The sequence below is a fragment of the Periplaneta americana genome, chromosome 3, assembly GCF_040183065.1.
Source record: "Periplaneta americana isolate PAMFEO1 chromosome 3, P.americana_PAMFEO1_priV1, whole genome shotgun sequence".
NCBI lineage: Eukaryota > Metazoa > Arthropoda > Insecta > Blattodea > Blattidae > Periplaneta > Periplaneta americana.
Genome location: NC_091119.1, coordinates 123,779,954 through 123,802,470, shown reverse-complemented (window position 1 = coordinate 123,802,470; position 22,517 = coordinate 123,779,954). Strand labels below are relative to the sequence as shown.

Below are 22,517 nucleotides of genomic sequence, written 5' to 3'. Positions count from 1 at the left end.
CCTCTATACTATTTTAATCTTAATCCTACAGGACTTACCGCGTGTAAAATAAAAGGAGAGGACGCAAAGAATTTATCCAATGAAAATTTGAGTAAAACCCCAGATCACATATAGATTGCTCATTCCTATGTTAAAATCAGTTGCACTTTGAAGAGAACAACACCAGGATCGCCACCCGTCTGCCATAAACGAATACGAGATGGCAGTACAGTAGCTAATGCAATTCATATGGGAGTTATGACGTGATTCCTTATGTAACTAGATGGCAGCATAATAAACCTGACAAAAGTTGTTACCGTGAAAGCCTATAACGCAGAGCAATCTGGGTATATATGATCTAGGGTAAAACAAATACTTTGTGAAGAACTCTTCGAATGATGTACCAAAAAGAATGGATAGTGTGCTGTGATCATGTTCAATGGACACCGCAAATGACAGTTTTATTCCAGGACCTGGGGAACTCTGCCACTGACAGTTTCGGAATTTGGCTCAAAGATTCAGACTAGGATACTTTCAGCTGGATGGTGCTCCACCTCACATCATCTCAAGAAAGATGGATTGGCAGAGAACATCTTCAGTGGCTAACATGTTCGTCAGAGTTTGTGTCGTGTGATTTTTGGCTGTGGGATATGGTTTAAGAACGTGTTTATGCTACCAAGCCACATGATGCCATTACAATAACACTAAAGTAAGCAGTACATCCAAACTCTAGAGAGAACATGGGAAAGGATCCATGTGTTGACAATGGCAAACAATGAGACCCTATGAAGAAATGAAGTCGGTAGTGTTATATAATACATTTTAATCACCCTGATAAAGTTACAAGAATGCATGCACCAAGAGTTTTCCCCAGATGTGAATTTCACGGATGAACTAATGAAGACAATTTATTGACAAACTTTGATAATGAAACTGATTGAAAGAACATCTTTACTCATCACCTGAGAACCAAGGCCCTCCAATAGATCTCCAAGTATTTTGCACTCAACTTCAAAATTGATTAATCCTATGTAATTTGACTTCTCTTTAAACGATTCTGTTTTAAGTACCGTTTGAAAATGATGTAGCCTCAGTAGCCTTAACTGCTACTAATTCAAGTTTTCTACAATGTTATAGAATACATTACTAACCTTAAGATGATCTAGAGAGCAAATGTGGTTCTCATACAGCATAGGGGACTTTAATCCAATACGGCATACACGACAATATGGCATCAGGAATTTCTTCATGGTCTGCCAAACAAAACAATGCCTTTATATAAACACTGAATACGAAAATTCAACTCGGCATTTTAATTTGTTTTATTTATTTGTTATTGAACATAACAGGCAAAACCCAATTACAATATTCAAGACTGACAATGTAATTTATAAAACACAGACAAGAAAAAGGAAACATTCTCTCTCTCTCTCTCCATATATATATATATATATATATATATATATATATATATATATATATATATATATATAAAGAGAAATTGAAAATAAGGCGTGAAAGTAGCCTGAAATTAATTAACAACAATATTTTGTAAAATATAATTCACATTGAAAATATCAACATTCGGATGAGGATGTAATTTATTGTATAATTGTAACATTTGGAAAACTGGGGAATTTTTGGCAATTCAGTTTTTGCCTTTGGTATGAAAAATAAATTACAAAATTTTGTATAAAGCTTAGGTGTATATGTTATACAAAACAATAAACGAAAACAATCCAACTTATTGTTAATAATTTTATAAAGAGAGTTTAAAGATTAACAATGTCTTCTAATTTGCAAGCTAGTAAAATGGAAATGCTGAAGCATTGTAGCATAACTTTCGTATGTAGGATAATTATTATTAAGTCTATAACATACCATTTTTGAAATCTATTTTGAATTTTTTTTCTAGTAACTGGGCTCCAGATAATGGCAGCATACTCTAATTTAGATAGAACAATGGAATTATACAAAATTATTACAGCTTTGACTTTAAATTTGCAAGAATTTCTCATAAATATATATTATTAATATGACTGAAATGCAAAATTACTGCTAAATAATATACCTATATATGAATATGTGGATATCTGTAAATTATGACTTACTCGATGCGACTCAGAAGCTTGATGCTTCGATTTTAGTTGTCTGTAGTTCAACTTGCAAATAGGACAGAAATTGGAGCGAGATGCAAGTGATCCATGTACTTCTTCAGATTCTTCCAAAAATCGCTGCTTCTGCCTCTGGTCCATGCGCATACGGGCAAGAGTTTGCTTAAGTCTCAGAGACTGTTTGCGCATTGTGTTTGTATGCTTTGAAGTGTAAAGATGCAAAGTATATTCCTAGTAGAAAAAAAAAAAAAAAAAAAAAAAAAGCATATGAACTAATATGAAAACATTCACAGAACCGTAAACATTGTATGGACTAAGTTAATTTAAAAAGCTCTATTATGCAAACACAACTAGCACACCCACGTGATTAAAACCTTCTTTGATTCGTAAAAACTACAACTAGATTACAGTACTTCAAAATCAATCTTAAATTAAAGTAAAATACACAACCCATTATTAGGAACAAACACACATTTACAGCATGTAAAAGAATTCTGTCAATGAATGAGAAGGTTCCAGGATAAATTTGCCGGTAATTTCTCGTCCACACTGGAATTCAGGCAATACAAACAAATCCATCCGAGTGCAAATGTTGCCCATCCTCCATCTACATCATACCTACTGTGTACCATGTACAGCAGACCATTCCAACAGCATTTGAAGGCTAGGGAGCCCAGACCTGCTATGTGTCTGTCCAGAGTGGACCCCCACTCCTGTCACTGAGGCTGTGATGATGTACAAATGCATGCGATCATTAATCTTTTCCCTCATCTGTTCGATGATATTTTTCAGGCATTGCTGGATTGTGTGTTCCGTCAATCATTCATCCATATGGTTTACTATCATTTGTGCTTAACTGTTGTGAACAAGAATGAAGAGAAGTGTGTCGACAGTCAGTTCAGGATTTAACCCCTCAAGGGCATGTATAGTGTTGTCCAATACGACGACAACACTGTTCAAGGTTCAATATACTATATCAATGTACAGGCAAAACATTAAGCGTCACTTTGAAGTTAAACATTCTGGTACCCAGGCTCATATCAGCGAAGAGAGAAAGGCATTAATAACGAAACTAAATGCCGAAATGCAGTCTTCTTACGAGATAAATACAATTTCAATTACTAATTAAGTAGTCTTAAAGCCAATGTAATTAAATCAATGGTTATAGTAAGTTTAATTTTGAACAGTGTCTACAATGTAAGAGAATTATTATAAAAACATTTGTTAAACTATTACAGGATTTTCTGTTCGTTTATGTATTTTTTTGTATAGTGACAATGTCATTAAAATTTCATTTTTCCCTTTCTTTCGCAGTACATTGAGCCAAGCTTCGAAAGAGCTGGACAGCAAGCTATATTGTTGCCCTAAATATCACCAAAAGTAGCCAGTCTTTTATGGGTGGAATGTTTGATAAGGAGTGCATGATTTCGATTTCAGAGATATTGTGTCCTTCTCTGGTGACGTTATTTGAGTCAATTCCCCCTCCATTGCATACATTGCTCACTAGCTACATATTCCACTAATCAGACTTCAGATGCATACAAACAATTGTTCTTCCTCTGACACATATCAAGTAAAAGGTGTATATGAAATTTGAATAATTTCGAGGGAAGGGTTGTTCCGGGGCCGGGCATCGAACCCGGGACCTTTGGTTAAATGTACCAATGCTCTAGCAACTGAGCTGCCCGGGAGCTCTATTAGACGCCGACCAATTTTTCCCTCTGTATCCACGGGCATCAAGGTGGGCTGGCGGCTGTCGGGCGACCAACATTGGGTGCACGCTGGCTCTGTGTGACTTATTAAATTGTGGTGATACGAAGTTGGTGTGCACTCGGTGTTGTTTGCTTGATGGTTGTCAGCCGCTTTGAGGTCTGTGGATGTGGGGGGAGGGGGGGGTTGGATCGGTGTCTGATAGAGTTCCCGGGTGGCTCGGTTGGTAGAGCATTGGTAAGTTTTCCTCTATTCAATACCTAATTCTCTCTTTACCCTTTCCTATCCAGCCCTCTGACTGAATTGTTACTTTCTTCGACCCTGACAGTATTAGAGCATTCGAGGCCTAGGGGTTCATTTCACTTTCCTTCCTACTTTTCTGTTCCTAGTGCTGACCTGCTATGGCACTAAAATCGTCCTCCATTGGCTTAAGGAGGGAAAGTTGGTGATCAACAAGATCTCCCAACTAGGTCCAGTGGACCCGTCGACCAACAGCAGGTGTTGTCCTTCAGACATTCTGGGGGTTGTGTGTGAATGAAGTAGCCACCAAAACATTCAAATATGGCGTTCACTTAAATCGGCTACAACTTGCCATTTAACCACTCCAAATATTGGAGTGCAAGAGGTGAAATGACTTTATTGTCAAATGCCTGGCATTAGACAACAACAACTCTTTCTTCACAAACAATCTTTAGTAGCTGCATGCAGAAACTTGGTGAACATTTTTAGAATGCCTTTTTCTGTAAATGTTGAGCAGGCTTCAGTCAAATTCCAAACAGAATTGATGCTTCAATATCACAATTTTGAATGATAAATACTACAATATTCAAGGTGGTCTCGTTGAGTTTTATAAGAACTTGGGGCAAAAAGAGTTCCCACACTGACATGCAAGTTAATTGCTGTTTGGCTCTACATACCTTTGCAAAAACATATTCTCAATCATGAACCTCAATAAGAGTAAAACTAGATTATGTTTGTCTGATGTTGCTTTGGAAGCAGCATTACAAATTCATTCTGCTCAAACAATTTTCCCTGACATAACTAAGTTAGTGAAATCAAAGAAATGTCAGATGTCTTCCTAACTAAAGAAAAAAGAAAGAAGAAAAAATTATTTTGTTGCATTATTTTGTACAGGCTGATTGTTGTAATTCTTGAATTCTTTCTCTGTCATAAAATGTGCCGTCCTTACACCTCACTGGCTCACTCCACTCCTTCCACACATGCTTCCCTCTCAGCCTCTTTCCCACCCACTCGCTGGCTTTGGCATGGCTCCTATGAACCCAGGGCTGCCACGTGGCATCATGGTGGCTGTCCACTTGGAATGGTCTGATGTACAGTACTATTTTCAATGCTGTGGTTTGAATTGGTGACAATTTATATTTTAATATTGCAAAATGGGTTACTTTATGAAGCACCACAGTTGACAGATGTACATACGGTGAATGTAATGCAGCGCACATAACACTGTGGACATGTCAAAGGGATGAAATGTTTGCCAGTAATCATTGACCTCGGAAGCCGTTTGCGACCTTCCTCACTAACAGCTCGAGCATCTGAATCCTGCTTGATTGTAACCTGAAATTAATACACAATTAGAAAAATGACAACTCTTGACTTTAACACAGAATAATCTTCTTGTAAATGTATAGAAGTCTGAAGACTATTACTAATTTCAACTTTAATAAGCATGAAGGATATTGAAGTTATTATTTTTTATGTTTATTGAATATTTCATTTAACAATTTGTTTCGATCTATCAAGTTCACTAGATTGAGATACAAGATTACAATATTATGACTGATTAAAAAGTACTTTGTTCTGAAGTATGAGATGACTATTATGATGTGGATGTCCACTCTAAGGCTTCGGCCACAGTGCAAGTGGCAAGGTACCGCTCTCGAAAAATTGAGGAGTGGGGAGGAAAGAGCGTTGGTGTGGCCATACAGCGCAGAGTTGGCGAGCGGTGCAGCGTGGAGATGAGATCATGACAGTGTTTGCTTTTAGGCAATTCTTATCTAGAAAGAACAGCTTCAAATAGGAATGGAAGAGAATTTTATGTTCATCCATTTAATAAGAGATGTGAAACTCTGAGAATTTCATCGTTTGTACGGAGAATTAGGGACATTTCCAGATAGATATTTGAAGTATACTCGCATGCCTATTACAACTTTCGACTATTTTCTACAGCGATTACAGAAGCAAGCCATCAAATTTCGGAGATCTATCACTATTGCACAATGGCTAATCATTATATTAAAATAAAATTATTTTAAGTTAAAGACACGGGATCATGCATTCTTCGAACAATGATGCAGGTAGGCTATACTGCATATAAATTAAATTAAATAAAAATAGTCCCACGAATCCTTAAATGTTTGTGTTGATGGAATTAAGTTTCATTCATTACGAATAATTGCATGGGCTGCATCTTACATGGCAAAAAACGCATGTTTATACTTACGAAAATTTAACATTAGAAATGAGCAGTTTTCAATATTTTAAATTTTTTCATTTTGGTTTATTGCATTTAGAACTTTTTACAATTGTGTGCTGTGCAATTTTAATTTTTCCAATGCACTTATAATTATTACTTTTCATATGCGGCAAAAGAGACATTAAAAATTAAGCTCAGGACCACTGTATATAAGGTACTATTTTAAATAACTAATTATTGATAAATAGATTTAACAGAAATATATTTTTATATAATATATATTTAAATAATTTAGATTTATATTCGAGCCCTTGGCTTTGGTGTTGAGGCATTCGAAGACATATTCGTCTGAAGTGATACATTATCATTGCTGACAATTGTCTTTACTTTCCCACAAATCAGGACGGTTTGGAGTCGATGGGATCTCCTGGAAGGAAAGATTTCCTACAGTCCTATCAGAAAGGACGACGTCCTTCATAAACAGCGTCAGGTCGAAAAACGTCCATAACGATGTAGTGATTTAAGAGCTTCGGAACCGCTTCATATCTTTGGGAGCTTCTGGAGTTCCTTCTCAAATTTATCTTTTAAATTCTACCACTTATTTTTGCCACAGGGACATCATTGCGATTACTGGCATTTTCCTTCAGGGTTGGAAAATTTACAGCAATGGCAAGAGAAACGTGTGAGGTAATCTAAAATGAATTGATTAAAGAATTTATACCATAACCAAATAAAGAAAAATTAAACGAAGTAGTCAGTGATTACTACGAACGTTGTGATTCTCAAATTGCTTCGTAACAAATGACGAAAAGCATGGTCAGGTAAAGGGTCCTGATAAATTCGGTTCCAGATATTTTAATTTACGTAGTATTACTTCAGAGTATTGCTGGCGCAGACTAAACATTTTAACCATTGATTTGGTGGGGAGAAGAAAACACAGTGATGGAGGCATTTTCACAACTTTACACTTCTCAATTTGTTGGAGACCAACAGGTTCAATGTGCCTGAACTATCGAACTCACATGTAACGGTATCACTTTTACTTATTGGAGACTAGCCGTACCTGTGCGCTCCGCTGCACCCGTTAGAAATAAATATACAGTAATTACATAATTAAAATAGCACATTTGATCCAGGGAACATTCGATAGAAGGATAAATCGTTTATCATGTTACTTAATTTAAATTGTATTAAAAAAATTAAAATGCGATCATTTTGGTCCAGAGACCATTCATTTGGTCATGAAATTATTTTAGGAAATACAGGAAACGAATGTACAGAATAGCCTATCAAGTTTTCTGTGCATAAGAAGCTATTTTAATTTTACCTGTCCTAGATTCACTCAGAAGTTACTGTAATAACATTATAGCATTATGTCCATCTAGAGAAACTACACTTTCCAATGGTGAACTAATAATTAATTATACAAATCGGTTAATTTAGCTTCCGATATTACTTCATACAAACACAGAAACATTTTCTGTAGGTTATGTTTAATAGCTTTCGATTGTTGCTATCCAAGGCCCCTTATAGACGGAGTCATTTGTTTTTTATTTCATTACACCGACCACCTTAGATGGAGTTGTTATTGTAATTTTGAAACTCATTTATCTCATTAAATATCAGTCCTATCCAAATTTTGTATAGAATAAAACTTATCGGAAATTATTTTTAAAGAAACGTTTGCCATGTAATATTTTTCATGAAAATTAATAATAAGGGAGATATTTCGATTTATTTAATTCAAGCCCCCTTATAACCCCCCTTTTAAATAAAATATTTTGAATGCCATATAGCCTAAATTCTAAGTTGAAACGAACTTAATTTATATTCCAATTTTCATATAAATCGGTTCAGCCATTATCGCGTGAAAAAGTAACAAACATCCAGACAGACAGACAGACAGACAGACAAAAATTTCAAAAAAGCTATTTTCGGTTTCAGGAAGGTTAATTATATATGTTAGGACCAATTATTTTTGGAAAATCGAAAATTACCAGAAAAATTTTGGCTACAGATTTATTATTAGTATAGATGAAGCCTATCCTCTAAAACTTTATCTTTTGAGGCAATATCTAGTGAGAGAACTAACGCCTAGAAGGGAAAATTTTAATCAACGTTTATCTAGTGTTCGAAAAATAATACGTGGGATGTGCTTTCAGAATATTGCGTGCTAAGTGGCGATTCACGAATAGAAATATGGACACAAATGTGAAAAGAGCCAGCACATATTATAATCTTCCATCTGAGAAAAGATTGCGACAAAGAATGATCTGCATTATCATGAAACGACTTTACAAATTTACAGAACTGATGATGTGCAAACTCATTAGAACTCAGATCGCAGGAATAATAGTTGCAGTGAATTTGATAGACAAAATAAGGATAAATTCACTGATTATTTCAATCAGTCGCAGATGTTAATATAACATAATTTGTACTTAATAGATTGTATTTTTTCATAACAGAAGTGTCAATATTCTTGTATGAGATTGTAAATAATTACTTTTAACCTAATAGTTTTAATCGTACCGGTATTTCTTTGCTTTAACGATGGTTAATCGTAACAACAGAAATATTTAAATCATATGATTGTACCTTTATTTCGGAGTTGGAATATGTTTATGCAGTGTATGCAGTACTGAGTGTTTATCTCGACAATATTCTACGAAGTATAATAATAATAATAATAATAATAATAATAATAATAATAATAATAATAATAATATTACATATAAAAATATTATTCGCGTTCAGTAAAATGTCTTTCTACATATTCCTAGTCATGGAGAGGTTTTTGAAGTTCTTCTCCCAATTATTCCACAGGAATATTCGGGTTTTCACTTCTTAAATGATAACTTCTTTCTCATTTCTTGACAATTCATACTTGCAATGTGAGCGGCGCCGCTAAAATCTCAAACAAGAGCGAGCGGCCAGCGGCGTGTAGCATTGTCCTTGAACCAACTTCCCCTCCAAAATGCCGCTCCGCTCACACTATGGCCAGCTGCATTTGCTAACATGCATTTGTGATTCATCCACGCCGCCACTCAACGCAACGTGCCGCTTGCACTGTGGCCGAAGCCTAACACAGGATGAAAAGCGATGTCTGCACAAAGTATTACGATATTTTAACGTTATTCTGAAGCAGAACGAAAATAAACAAAGGGAAACTCCTTTGACAAATCATAGCTCGGGATTTCTACAACTTTCTTCTCTAAAATTAGGTTTAGGCAGTTGAGGACTTCAGAGAATTCAATACTCGACAATGAAACTTGGAAACACTACTTGGCAATTGAAACAGTCTTCACTGAAGGTAGGCTCACATATGATAAATAGAGTAATGAAACGGCTTACATGAACACCCCCATCATTCTTCATATCAGACTTCTTGGAAGGAGAGCCAGACAGAGAACCTGCATCATCGTCATCATCCTCATCATCATCAACTTCCTCTCCTTCCTCTCTCTCCTCATCCTTGCCTGAAGGTTTGGGTTCTTTTTTCTTTTCTTTCTTCGTCTTTTCTTTCTTATCAGGAGTTTCACCTTCCTCCAATTCATCATCATCCTCTTCCTCCTCATCATCATCTCCATCAACCTGTTAAAAAATCAGAATGTGTCTAATGTAATGCACTTCAAAAAGCAAATATTTTTATGTCCTCAAAAATAAAAAAAACAGGATGGACTGCATTCACTTTTGGAAAACTACAAGGAGTTCTCTCATGTAAGAATACCACACATCATTATGGCCTGAATCTAGCACGATCTCTAATATAAATTACGACCAAAGTTTCCAGATGTTCTATATGGAAAAATAAATATCTCAATATAATACGACCTACATTTCTATACTCATATGGAATAGAAGGAAGTCTACCACAAAAGTTATCTAATCTCAACCACAACCATGTTACGAAAAATACAGCACTTCATCACTTCACAAGTCACTGTTAATCTTAATCCATGTTGTAAATATTCACTCCACCAGCAACTACACACTGAGTTTTTACATCACATTATTGCGGTCAAAACATGATCCCCTTCAAAAGCAACCAGTCACTACACTGTGTTACATCCTCCCTAAAAAAATAATTACTCCTTCTGGCGTTATATTTCGAGCACAGAGGAAAGGCTGAGTAACAGTTGGTGGCTGACTGGCTCAAGGTTGTTAATAAGCCCTTTAAGGATAACCTGAGCAGACAGTTGAACTGGTGCAGTCATGTCCTATGAATTACATTTCTTTTAGGACTGTTTTTATGGGGGCGGGGGGGGGGGGGGAACGTTGTAGTAGATTCGGACCAATACCACCAGTAGCATTAACCAAAACACTATGGAATAGTCCTAAACTGTATCACCGTGGTTTAAAAAATCATGCCTGGATTCACATTACAGAATGAGTATTGGATCTGAGTCCTCGTGGGGAAGAAGTACTCTTGAAATTTCGACCAGTGTATAGTATAGATGCCCACCCAGCATCGTGATGATTTTGGAGAGCTATGCTAGGCAGTAAAATCTGGTTTCGAAAACCAGCTGTAACGACTAAAGGGAGGAAGGAAATAATCCTGCAGATCACGTTACCGAGGCATGTGGATGTAGCCCAGCAGTGCCAGTCACCTTTGGCCCTTTATGGGCTGTCACTCCACAAATTACTATGGGATTATTCTAAAATGATATTTCAATCAGCACAATTTTTATACACTGTTTACCGAATTGTAACGAGAGTTGTAAGTTGGAGAGTTCAATAGTTATCACAAATGAAAAATAAAAATAAATTTAAATAACACGATGCGAAATTACCACCAATACACAAACAAAACTTCTCCATCACACATCCAACCACGCAACTCAACAGTAAGGACATGCAAAGGGAGGAAGGAGGCAAGGAATTAAGAAGACTTCCATATGCCGAAAAAAAAAAAAAGTTCAAACATATGCAGCCAACAGCATAACAATTATGCAGACAAAATGGTGATTAAAGATGCAGTACCACTAAAGAACCTCCTAAGCACTAGGCCTCAACCAAATGAATTTCTGAACATCCCTTTATATTTGGACACTGCAGAGAATGACATTTATTCCCCTTAGTTATGATATGAAACATGATACCGGGGGTCTCAATAAAAAATCTCCTTGGTGCCATCCAATTCACATAACAGTACAGTAGGCTTAAGGTGAATGTAAATAATGGAGCATAAAAGGACAACACTGCAACTTAATTTCAATGGTTTGCACAATCAAAATGTTTTGAACGAATACGTTTGCCACGCTATTGATTAAAATTGAATTTCAGAATTAATAATTTGATAATAAATGTAATACAAACAATAATTTACACCTATTTATTGAAATTACTACTATTATAATAACAAAAAGTATAATTCTAAGAATATGTTACCATTCCTTAAACAAGAATAATAATTTCCAAATTCCGAAATAAACAACTGCAGTGTAGATATTGATGGCGGCATTTGTCTCCTGGTGCACCTCTTCTATGAACGAGATCACAATGAACTCATCGACATACAAACATATATAATAATGTGCACTTCTACATAACGCAAGTCAAAACTCATAGAGGTTCTGTAATCTGCTTGCGCCATTAATGTACAAGGAGAAACTACTTCATCCAATATAGCTCTTCTGACAAACATGTGAAGCCTGGTAATGAAGTCTCTCTCCTCAGAGGGAATCAAAGCCCTCACTGAGGAACTCAGCATGGTTAAGGGTAAGAATTACAGAGGCACATCACGAAATGGAAACAAAAATAGGTGGAACAGGGAATGGCAAATGACGAGAAAGGCTGAAGTAATCAAGACATTCTTCCCCAAAGTTAAGATTAGGCTTTAAAAAACCATCATGGTAACACCACATTTTACTCTTCTCATCACAGGCCATGGAAAATTGTATGTTCAATGATACAAAATAATGGTTAGTCCTGAGTGAATGTGGTGTAGGGAGTGAAGTTAGTTAAAAAGCAAAACCAACTCAAATGCAAAATTGCAATGAAAGGTGGAAAATGACCAGTTCTCAAAAGTGAGATAGTTAAAACTTACAAGAAAGACTACAGAGTTTGCAAATAAAGTCAACTTTGTTTTATTGTGATGTAAATATATGTATGAGGGTGGATCAGAAGTAAGGCACAATATTTGTTTGTGTTGGTATTGCAGTTGGGATGTTGACATTTCACCTAGATATAGTTTAAAGTTTTCACTACAGACACAATTTGTTTCATTTTTTTTTAAATTATTTTAGTAGGTTATTTTACGACGCTTTATCAACATCTCAGGCAATTTGTTTTATGAAAGAGTAGTGGAACGGAGAGAATTTTTCTCTATTCCATTACTCTTTCATCGTACAATGACGCAGAATATCTGCATGGAAACATATGTACTTCGGTACATTAAAATAATATACTGTATAATTTGTTTTGCATGTGCAGAGGATATTCAATAAGGGATATAGCAGTAAACCTAAAAATTTCTCGTTCTACTGTCAATGATGCTATTCAAAGGCTGATGCAAAGTGGTTCCAACAAGGACAGGCAATGAAGTGGGAGACCCAGTGTCACTAATGAAGTGGAGGATAAGTCAATTAGTGTGTCGAGCAAAACGAACAGGCTGACAGAACCTGAACTACAAGCAGACTTCAATAACAGTCATGGCACAAAAACATTTCTTAACTACAGTTAAACATCGTCTAAAGGAAGCCAACTGTAAGAGTAGGGTAGCAGTGAGAAAGCCTTTGCTAAGGCATATCAATAGGCAGAAAAGACTGAAATGGACTGTAGCACACAATGAGTGGACTCTTGAGGACTAGAAAAGTGTCTTGTGGACAGAAGAATCAAAGTTTGAAGTGTTTGGCAATAGACATAGTGTCCATGTTCATCGGTCTTCCAATGAAAAGATGCACTCTGACTGTATTACCACAACAGTCAAACATGGAGGTGGTTCAGTGATGGTCTGGGTATGTTTTTCTTACAACGGAGTTGGTATGCTGCACAGAATAAAGGACATCTTCAATCAAAATGGCTACCATCGCATAATCTTCAGCTGCGCACTACCATCTGGCCGGCAATTGAATGGACGTGGCTTCGTCTTGCAACAAGACAACGATCCCAAGCACACATCCAAACTTTGCAAGAATTACTTAAAGCATAAGGAAGAAGCAGGAGAAGTCGTGAAAATGGAATGGCCACCTCAGCCACCAGATCTAAATCCAATTGAACTCCAGTGGAAAGAGCTGGACCACAGTGTACATAGTATGTGTCTCACATCAGAAGAAAGTCTGTGGAACATTCTGGAGTCTACCTGGAATGAAATTCCAGCAACAGCTTTGGAGAAACTGGTGGAAAGGATACCAAGAGTGGTCAAGAATATCATTCGAGCACAGGGACGATTCTTTGATGAAAAGAAAGTGTAATGCTAATTTGCCTTCTAAACAACTAAAATGGAATTTCTAATGTTGTAAATGTGTTTCATGATCACTATAATAAATATCGTGTGAAATTCTCTTAGAATTAATTGTATTTCTTTTCCCTCTCATTAACAAAAAAAAAGTTAAATGTATATATGTGCGGAAATTTCAAGGTGTCTGGAAACTTTTGGCCTGCAGGGTATTTTGACAACTTATTCCTTTTATATCCACACACCTCAATAGGCTGATAATGTGCCAGAAACCCAAAAAGTATATAGTTTGTCTCAACATTTTTTTTTTCAATATACACTTCACCTGCGGTCAATAAATGGGACTAATTCCTATGTCATTTGAGGCACTTGTACTATCCACTAGAGTTATTAAATTTTTCAATCATCTGTAGAAGTATTTTCGTTATTTTCTTTGATGTTGGAGGTAATAGCTTCATTTCGGAAATGACCTCTTCCTCAGTTTCATCAGACATATGACATTTTTTTTTTCTGTTTACAGGCAGCATAACCTTTCAACATTAAAATCGTTAACTTTGTTGCACACCTATTGAAATCACATTCTTTAAAATGCAAATTACAGATTCCGGATGCCATCTTAGGGGATCAAAGATAACCTAATTTTGGTCTATTTAAATACAGAAATTCTCCATTTCTCTCTTAAAACTGGATAAGTAGAGAAAGAAGAAATACTCTATGTTTTTCTTTTCTGTAGAAACAAATTTATATGGAACAAACCTCATTTATAAATGGAATTCAATGGATCCCCAAAAAACTAAATTAGAGATCTTTAAAAATTGTTCTTTTTCCCCTAACACCACCAGATTGTCTTTCGACATGTCTGATCTCTCCTGATGGTGGCTTAGGTCTAACCCACTTCTAAGGATGAGGTGCCTGGAAGGTGGAGTTACATTATCCCAATGATATGGTACGATGATCAGGATTATGTGGCGTTATGAGAGGTCTTAAATCTAAACTTAACCTAAGTTTCAGACCGTTCAACCTCATGAACTCTAGCCAGAAACTCAGACCACAGTCTTAAAAGCAAGGTCAAAGCTGTGCTTCTATAATATGTTTAGAAACTTGGGTATCCAACAATATTAAATCAAAATTGCAAACCTTTATAAAACAGATGTTTACAGAGAAACTTGAACATGCACTGGCCAGTAATAAAAAGAAAATCTGCGAGACTAGCAGAAGAACCAATTGAAATCCAAAATTAGAAGGCGTAAATGAAGGTCAATAGGTCACATTAAAAAATCTGCGGATGCCTCTGAAAAACAGGCTTTGGATTACTATTACTTACGAGTGGGTTAAAACTTACCAGGAACACATTACATTGTTGCCGATACATCTGACAGCAATACTGTAAACCTACACGACAGTTATTTGCTCAGAACTAGCAAACATTTCCCGGCCTTTTATATTTCAAAGATATCATGCTATCACACCCATCCTGTTACTTGAAGGTAGGGAGAGAAATGAAAAGGTTGGAGAGTTATTTAAATACCTGCATAATTATATGCACAGATGTTGAAAATTCTCCTAGATTTTCGAACTCGTTCATATTGCCAACACACCATTATTCCAGAACCATGAGAGAACAGACACTACTATTAAACACGTACGAAAATAATGTGTCGGCAACAATGGAGAAGTCTAGAGTTTAGAACAGTGTAAATACAGAATCATTAAACTTTACCATTGTTTGAGGATGTTTCCAATGCACAGTGCATTGTATGCAACAAAATACAGGTTCTAGCTTACAACTCTATGTCCCTATTGAACTTTGCAGACATCTGAAAATCAACCACCCTTCATACTAAAGATACGCCTCAGATAACAGTGAGTTATATAACAGTTCTTATATATATATATATATATATATATATATATATATATATATATATATATTTTACTGCACTAATAACTTTCATGGGTTTATAGGAAGCTAAATGTAGATTTACCAGCACTGGCAACAAATAGTTCAGATAACTATGTTTAGTAGATACAGCTCGTCAATTGAGGCCTTCACTAATATTTTATTGATTTTTCGTTATATATATATATATATATATATATATATATATATATATATATATATACTTTAGTTCGTGGACATTTTCTGAAGTAACACTGCTAATAGGTGCACAGTGAACTCTATATTAGGTGCTCATTGCAGAACTTTCAGGTAGACGATAGTGTATGTGTACATAGCCATCTCAATCACAGAATGATAAAAAAAAAAAAACAATTATTGTTGGTATTTGGCGTGAACAACGTAAATAATACTACTGGAGACAGTGCTAGATGGAACCAGTCAGCTGCAGCAGCCTTAATGCTAGACATGTACTTCAATCAATACATGAAAAATTATGAAATTATACCGAAAGTAGCTGTGAAAATCAAGGGAATTAAAAGTGATGTTTTTCTTTCTCCTGAAAAATCTGTTTAAATGCATATAGCAGATGCTAAAGGCGCAACAACAATAGACAGTTCATCTGTGTCTTCAATGGACTTTTTAGAGTCCAAAGGATTTTTTGCATCTAGGTAGAGTACCCAAAATCAAAAAATATTCGTCTAACGACAAAAATCTTTAAGTTCATGAGGAAGATGATTCGAACTTATATTTACAAACAAGTCCTGATATCATAGAAACAGACTATTTAAGTTATATAAAGAAAATGCTAACATGTTGGAACTATAATTGAGTAAATTAAATGTATCCTACAGTATTATTTATTATCAGTATGAAGTTTACAAAACAGTAATGCAGCATATCGGTATTAATTTGAACCAGTACCAACAGTCTGGTAACTATAGGCAGAGGGACAGTTACCAGTTGAAGCACCATAGAGCACGTTAAACTGTAGAGGACTCTAATGTACAGATAAATGTCATTCCAGAAACCAGGTGTGAAACAGTGATTTTTCAATAAAAGTGGTAACAAAAAAAAAATTACAAATGATTACTAACCCCAATGAAAACGCAACAGAAACTTTGTATATTAGTATATCTTGTGCTGTAAAGGTGTAGAAACACACAAGCTATGTGCAAAACATGAAGTGTATGTGAAAGTCTACTATAAAAGGAAGTTGCATGAAGTTTTACGAATTTCAGAAAAATTCAGTTCCTTTATCATGCTGTGAATGATATTACCATTTATAGTTTATTTCCTCTATGGTTCAAAACATACACTAAACCTTTCATTTAATGTGCACGAACATAAAAGGATTAACTTTTGTTCTCTGGATTACACACAAAAGGCATTCTTCGTAATGCTAAAAAATGAAACATTAAACTGTACAATTTATAAGTTTTTCATAAACTTACATAACATACAACTACTACTATATGAGGGGCTCAGAACACAAATGGTGTGACTCCATCTGGGATACTTCTGTGAAAAATGAGTTTCTAAAAGTGAATACATCTAGAGAACATTCAGTAAACAAGTGCTGACATCTGAGCACTGTCGTAATTTTTATATGCTTTCCTTGTAATAGTGAAAAACATGAATATTTTGCTACAAAATATGCCAGTGACTCCATTTTCAGGATCCCCTCATATGTATATTGTAGTCATTTCTAATTTAGGGATATCAATATTTAAAAGTGACACGAATGTTAAAACACAATAGAGTTCATTCCTGCTTAACATACGAGTTTCAACAAGAGATGCTAACACTATAACAATGATGCATTCTTAAAAAAAAAAAAAGTACTCATTACAGCTTGCAGTGGGGGCCATTGAGAATACAATATTTGTGACAAAAATAAACAATTCTGCATATAAAAATACATACTAGGTTCAAAAAGTTCCCGGAATTTGCTAGTATCACAGAAACAACGTACCTTTAAACACTATTCTACAGCATTCCCTTCAAAATAGTTGACTTCCACAACAACACACTTTTGCCAACGCGTGTAGAGTTCCTGGAAACAGGCCTGGAAGCCATTTTGTGAAACCCGTCTTAGTGCTCTCGTCGCGTTTGCGATAACCTCTTCAGCATTGAATCTCCATCCTTTCAGATGACTTTTCAGACGGGGAAACAGAAAGTAATCAGATGGTGAGAGATCAGGAGAGTATGATGGGTGATCCAAAGCAGTTATGTTGTGCCTGGCAAGAAAATTCTTTACAATAATTGCGCGATGAGCAGGTGCATTGTCATGCATAAAGAACCAGTTGTTTTCTACCCACTTTTCTGGAAGTTTCCTTCTCACTGCGTCCCGGAGGCAACAGAGGATTTCTACATACAATTCTTTCGTTACAGTACGACCTTCTGGAATGAACTCATGGTGGATGAGACCCTGAGAGTTGAAGAAAACTTCCAACATAACTTTGACTTTGGAAATGTCCCTAGGAAATTTTTGCTTCCGGGGAGATGTTTTCGATTTCCACTCAGATGACTGCCGTTTAGGGACTGGGTCGTACAAGTAGCACCAAGTTTCATCACCAGCAATGATTTTGTTTAAGAAATCACCATCTTCATCAGCCATACTGATCATGTCCCCAGCAAGAGTCATTCTTGTTTCTTTCTGTTCTGCAGACAACATTTTTGGAACTAACTTCTGAGACATGTAATGCATGTTGAGATGCTTGTGAAGAACATTGTGTACACTTCCGACTGATATTCCGACCTCTGCTGCTATCTCTTTTATGGTTTTACGTTGGTCGTCCCTCACAACATTATGCACACACTGAGCGATTGCTTCATTTGTTGCAGTTGTTGGTCGGCCGCTGTGTACGTCATCTTTGATGCTATCGCGGCCACCAGAAAAGCATTTATGCCAGGCATACACTTGAGATTTTTTCATTGCTGCTTCGCCATATGCTTCTTCCAACAATCTTAATGTCTCTGCAGGAGTTTTGTGTAACAAAACACAGAACTTTATGTTTGTACGTTGCTCTGTGGACATAATTACAAAATGCGACGAACAAACAAAACACTATGATAAACAATTGCCTAAAACTCAAAACCAACAATCGCCATTATCAACAAACTTTAAGGAAATGACATCATGAATGTTACCAACAAAACAAATGTATAATATCCCTTGTTATATATTAATACGAAAAATGGTAGTAAAATTCCGGGAACTTTTTGAACCCAGTAGTACTTCCCAAAGCATATGGATCTGGGGATAAACTGGAAGCTCATTTTATACACACTTTCATCTTATGCAAGGAACTGCAAGTTAAGTGGAATTTGAGTTCAATGTTATGCTTTCTGATTTCAAATGAAGACTTTTTTTCTTTTCCCAATGGAGGGCTCTTAACATTTTATTCACTGTTCCTATTCCATGAGTGGCTCATAGATGTGATTAGTGCAGGAAAGCAGAGACCACTTAACTGTGACAGAGACTGACCAGACTTGAGTGCACAACAGGCAGTGGGTCATTGTCATTATTATTATACTGCTCGTATCTTTCTTAGATCAATTGACTCTTAAGAAAATCTGGCCGAAAGTTTACAAGAAATTGTATGTACAGACTTATTGACTAGACAAGCATTTTCCAACCTCTTTGAACATGTGACACGAAAGCTGTAATTTAAAATCTCACAACGCACTCAATCTAAACCAATTCTTCTTATCTAGGAGGGAAGATTTTTCAGAAAAAAAAAAAAAAATAAATAAAATAAAACATTTTTTAAGATTGGTCCATAGTGGAAAAGTGTCGCAGTTTGAGCTTTTCTCTAAGTTCTCCTGTTTATATTAGGCATCCACATTATTCCAAGAATGTCAGCTGGTGACACATGGAGAGTGCTGGCCTACGGATGAGTGGGGTTGCCTGCTATGAACCTGGGTACACAGTGAACCTTAAGTGTCGCCAGCTGATGTGGTTCGGGAATGTGCCTAGTTTGAGGGTCAGTGCAATAGTTCTAATAAGGTCGCAGTAATGGGTTGTAGTGCCCCTACCTGAAATTCAAATTCAATTCAAGGCTGAAATGATATTCTAACTTTACTGAACTGGCAACCCTGGCTGCACGTCAGTCATTCTCTTGTCTGCCATTTGCAAATTAAATTGTGTTTACTGAATGTTGACTCTTGTGAAGTTTTGCTTTTACTATTCTTTTCTCTTTTATTTTTTCAATTTTTAGTACAATAATCTTTACGATTTTAATTTTCTCACTGGTTGGAAATGGCTGGTCTAGATCAATTTACCGACAGAGTCAATGCCAAGGGTGTGCCATAGTGACTTGTGTTACATTCGCTGAATATTGACTCTTATGGATTCACTTTGTTTTTACTACTCTTTTCCTCTTATTTTTTAAATTTTTGGTAAGCTAACCTTCACTTTTTAATTTTCTTGCGGCACATCAGTTGAAAATAGCTGGTCTACATCAATTTACTGAGTCATTGCCCAGAGTATACTACAGAAAACTGGTCTACGCTACAACCATGATAAGACAATTGAGGTGCTATTCAAAGACATTTCGCTGGCCCACTAACTTGTTAACTAGCCCCAGCTGTCGACTGGTTACTTGTACGGGATTATCATATATCGCTAACACTGGTTTATGAATACGAAAAACGTTAGTTTCCTGATCATCCACTGGAAGCCCGTGCTAATAAACAAGAATGCGGCCCATGAAGATTTGCCAGGATGCCACTGTGGAACTGGAACTCTCAGAGAAAACCCCTGTGCTGCTCAGACCACAGGCTTGCCCAACACAAATTATAAATTGGGAGTACATCAGGGATCGAATCTGGGTCCACAGGATTATAAGTCCAGCACTTTAGACCACCATGGCGGCTGCACCGACGAAGCATATCAGTCAGAGAATTCACTTTTTCAGCATTAAATACATTTGTGTAAATTACAGAATTTTATTAATAAGTGGTAAACAAGCATGTCACATGGCATTCTAATTTACACTGTACAATCCAATAATTAATTGAAATCACCCCCACAATTTCACTTTCAACTGTCCATGTCTCAATTTTAGTTCTACTTACCTTTTCTAAATCTTCATCCCAATTTCCTTCTTTCTCTTCTTCATCACTAATGTCCTCAGTTGCTTTAGATCCATCTTTGTCTCCACCTTCCTTTTTAGCAGACAGAGCAGCTTCTCTAATCCTAATATTACAGAACAGGTTAGTAAAAAAAAAAAAAACAATAAAACAAACATACAGTACACAAATTCAGTCCACCCTTGTCACCCTTGTGTCAGTATACCAGATGTTATGTCTTGCAAAAGTTGCAGTCTCCGAGTTGCTTATCTCTTTTTTTTTCACATTATTTCTATATCTTTTTATCTATATTTATGTACCGACTTATGTATATACTTTGAAGGTCATTCATCTTCTGAATAAGAAGTAACAGTTTCACGTTTAGTCATATTCCCCAATCAATGCAATATCTATTGTTACTTTTAATCATTCTTTTTTTTTTTTTGTCATTGTAACCCAATTTCCCTCAATCTGGTTATTTCACTGTAGTACAACAGACTTTTTTTTTTTTTTTTTCAGATTGTATCCAAGAAATTTACATGCAAGTTTATTACACAGGTGTCACATCCATTTAACAAATACAGTTAACTAGTGACACTGCATTCTTTTGACATACAGCAATTCTTACAAGGATCTATAACATAGGTCATCTACTTGGGGATCTGCCAAATCCACAGTATTAATTATTTCCCCTCTCAATCTTGGTGGGTTTTAACAACAAATATATAATCAAGAGCTGTGTTGTCCAAGCTCCTCTTGTTCTCTTTGCATTATCATTTTGTAACCATTCCTTCATATACCGTTAACAGATATTACCTCCGCAGCCTTTGAAGCTTGAGTCTCCTTAGGTTTTCAGCTTGTGATCTTGCTGCTAACATTCTTTTTCGGAAGGTGTAACTAGAATCCATTAAGCTTTTCTTCCTGATGAGTAAGTTGTCTGCTCGTCTAGTGAAAATCATTCTCGACATTCCTCTCGTTCCCCTGCCGCTAATGCGCCCCCTGAAGGAGCCTCGGGGGGAGGACAGATGTCGAGGGGCACTAGAGGGTGGGGGCATGCTTGAATCCAGCTGTTCAGCCTTTCTGTGAGGATAATCCTCCCTTGAACGGTCTCTGAAACTGCTGGCAGACCGCCTCTCCTCGCGGTAACCGCGGCCCCTTTCATCTCCATAGCCTCCTTTCTCCTCGGAGTAACCATAGCGGTTACTGTAATCACTCCCACCCCCGTAGCTGCCTTCCTGGCTACGGCGGCTAGACGAAGCCTGTATGCAAAGTCAAAACATAAAACAACCATTACAAGATCTCAAGGTGCAGCAGAGAAACATTCCCACCTGCTCGTTCACCATCACTGAAATACTGAAATATATAGTGAAATCAATTACACTTTTCAGTCTTCAATTAAAAAATCAACAATTCCGAGGTCAAGTAACATTGGACAGGTTTGCAAGTTACACAAAGACTTCAAATAAATTGAGATTTACTATGAAAATCCACCCAAACATATTTACTGGGCCATCTTAATAGCTGTGTCACAACTTGCTACAACACAGGTTTGCATACAACTTCTTCTCTGGACAAGATAATTTTAAGATGTACCTGTTATCATTTGGAAATGCACTTATCTCCGTTTTATTACAGATTCAACACCACTTGGTGGTGTTACATATCTTCAACTTTGCAGGTTAATAAGTTTTCATTAACGATTTTCTGTTTTATTTTAAGTAATGAATCGCATTTCACATTCATTTTTATACTCTTATTTGTTTTAAACGTCAGACCTGCCTTCCTTTCCAAGAGGCATATCAGTCATTCCACAAGCCCTGTGGTACATCTTTTCTAATACCAATTAAATTGTAAATTTCTCATTCTCTTTATATTTGAACATTAATACAAAAAAATCATTGGATAGGT

At 36.2% G+C, this 22,517-nt stretch overlaps 1 protein-coding gene across 6 annotated transcripts in view; it reads right to left on the bottom strand.

Moving 5' to 3' along the window:
• Positions 1–22,517, bottom strand: part of LOC138696489 (myb-like protein X) — a 56,423-nt gene that overhangs the window by 21,341 nt on the left and 12,565 nt on the right. For 5 of the 6 annotated variants that reach the window (XM_069821515.1, XM_069821511.1, XM_069821512.1 and 2 more), the window contains exons 5-10: positions 21,426–21,868; positions 20,616–20,736; positions 9,592–9,831; positions 5,241–5,378; positions 2,091–2,324; positions 1,131–1,232 (exon numbers count right to left, since the gene is read on the bottom strand). In XM_069821515.1, coding sequence (XP_069677616.1) covers positions 1,131–1,232; positions 2,091–2,324; positions 5,241–5,378; positions 9,592–9,831; positions 20,616–20,736; positions 21,426–21,868 — 1,278 coding nt within the window. The remainder of the gene's footprint in view (positions 1–1,130; positions 1,233–2,090; positions 2,325–5,240; positions 5,379–9,591; positions 9,832–20,615; positions 20,737–21,425; positions 21,869–22,517) is intronic. The other variant, XM_069821516.1, reaches the window with a different exon arrangement.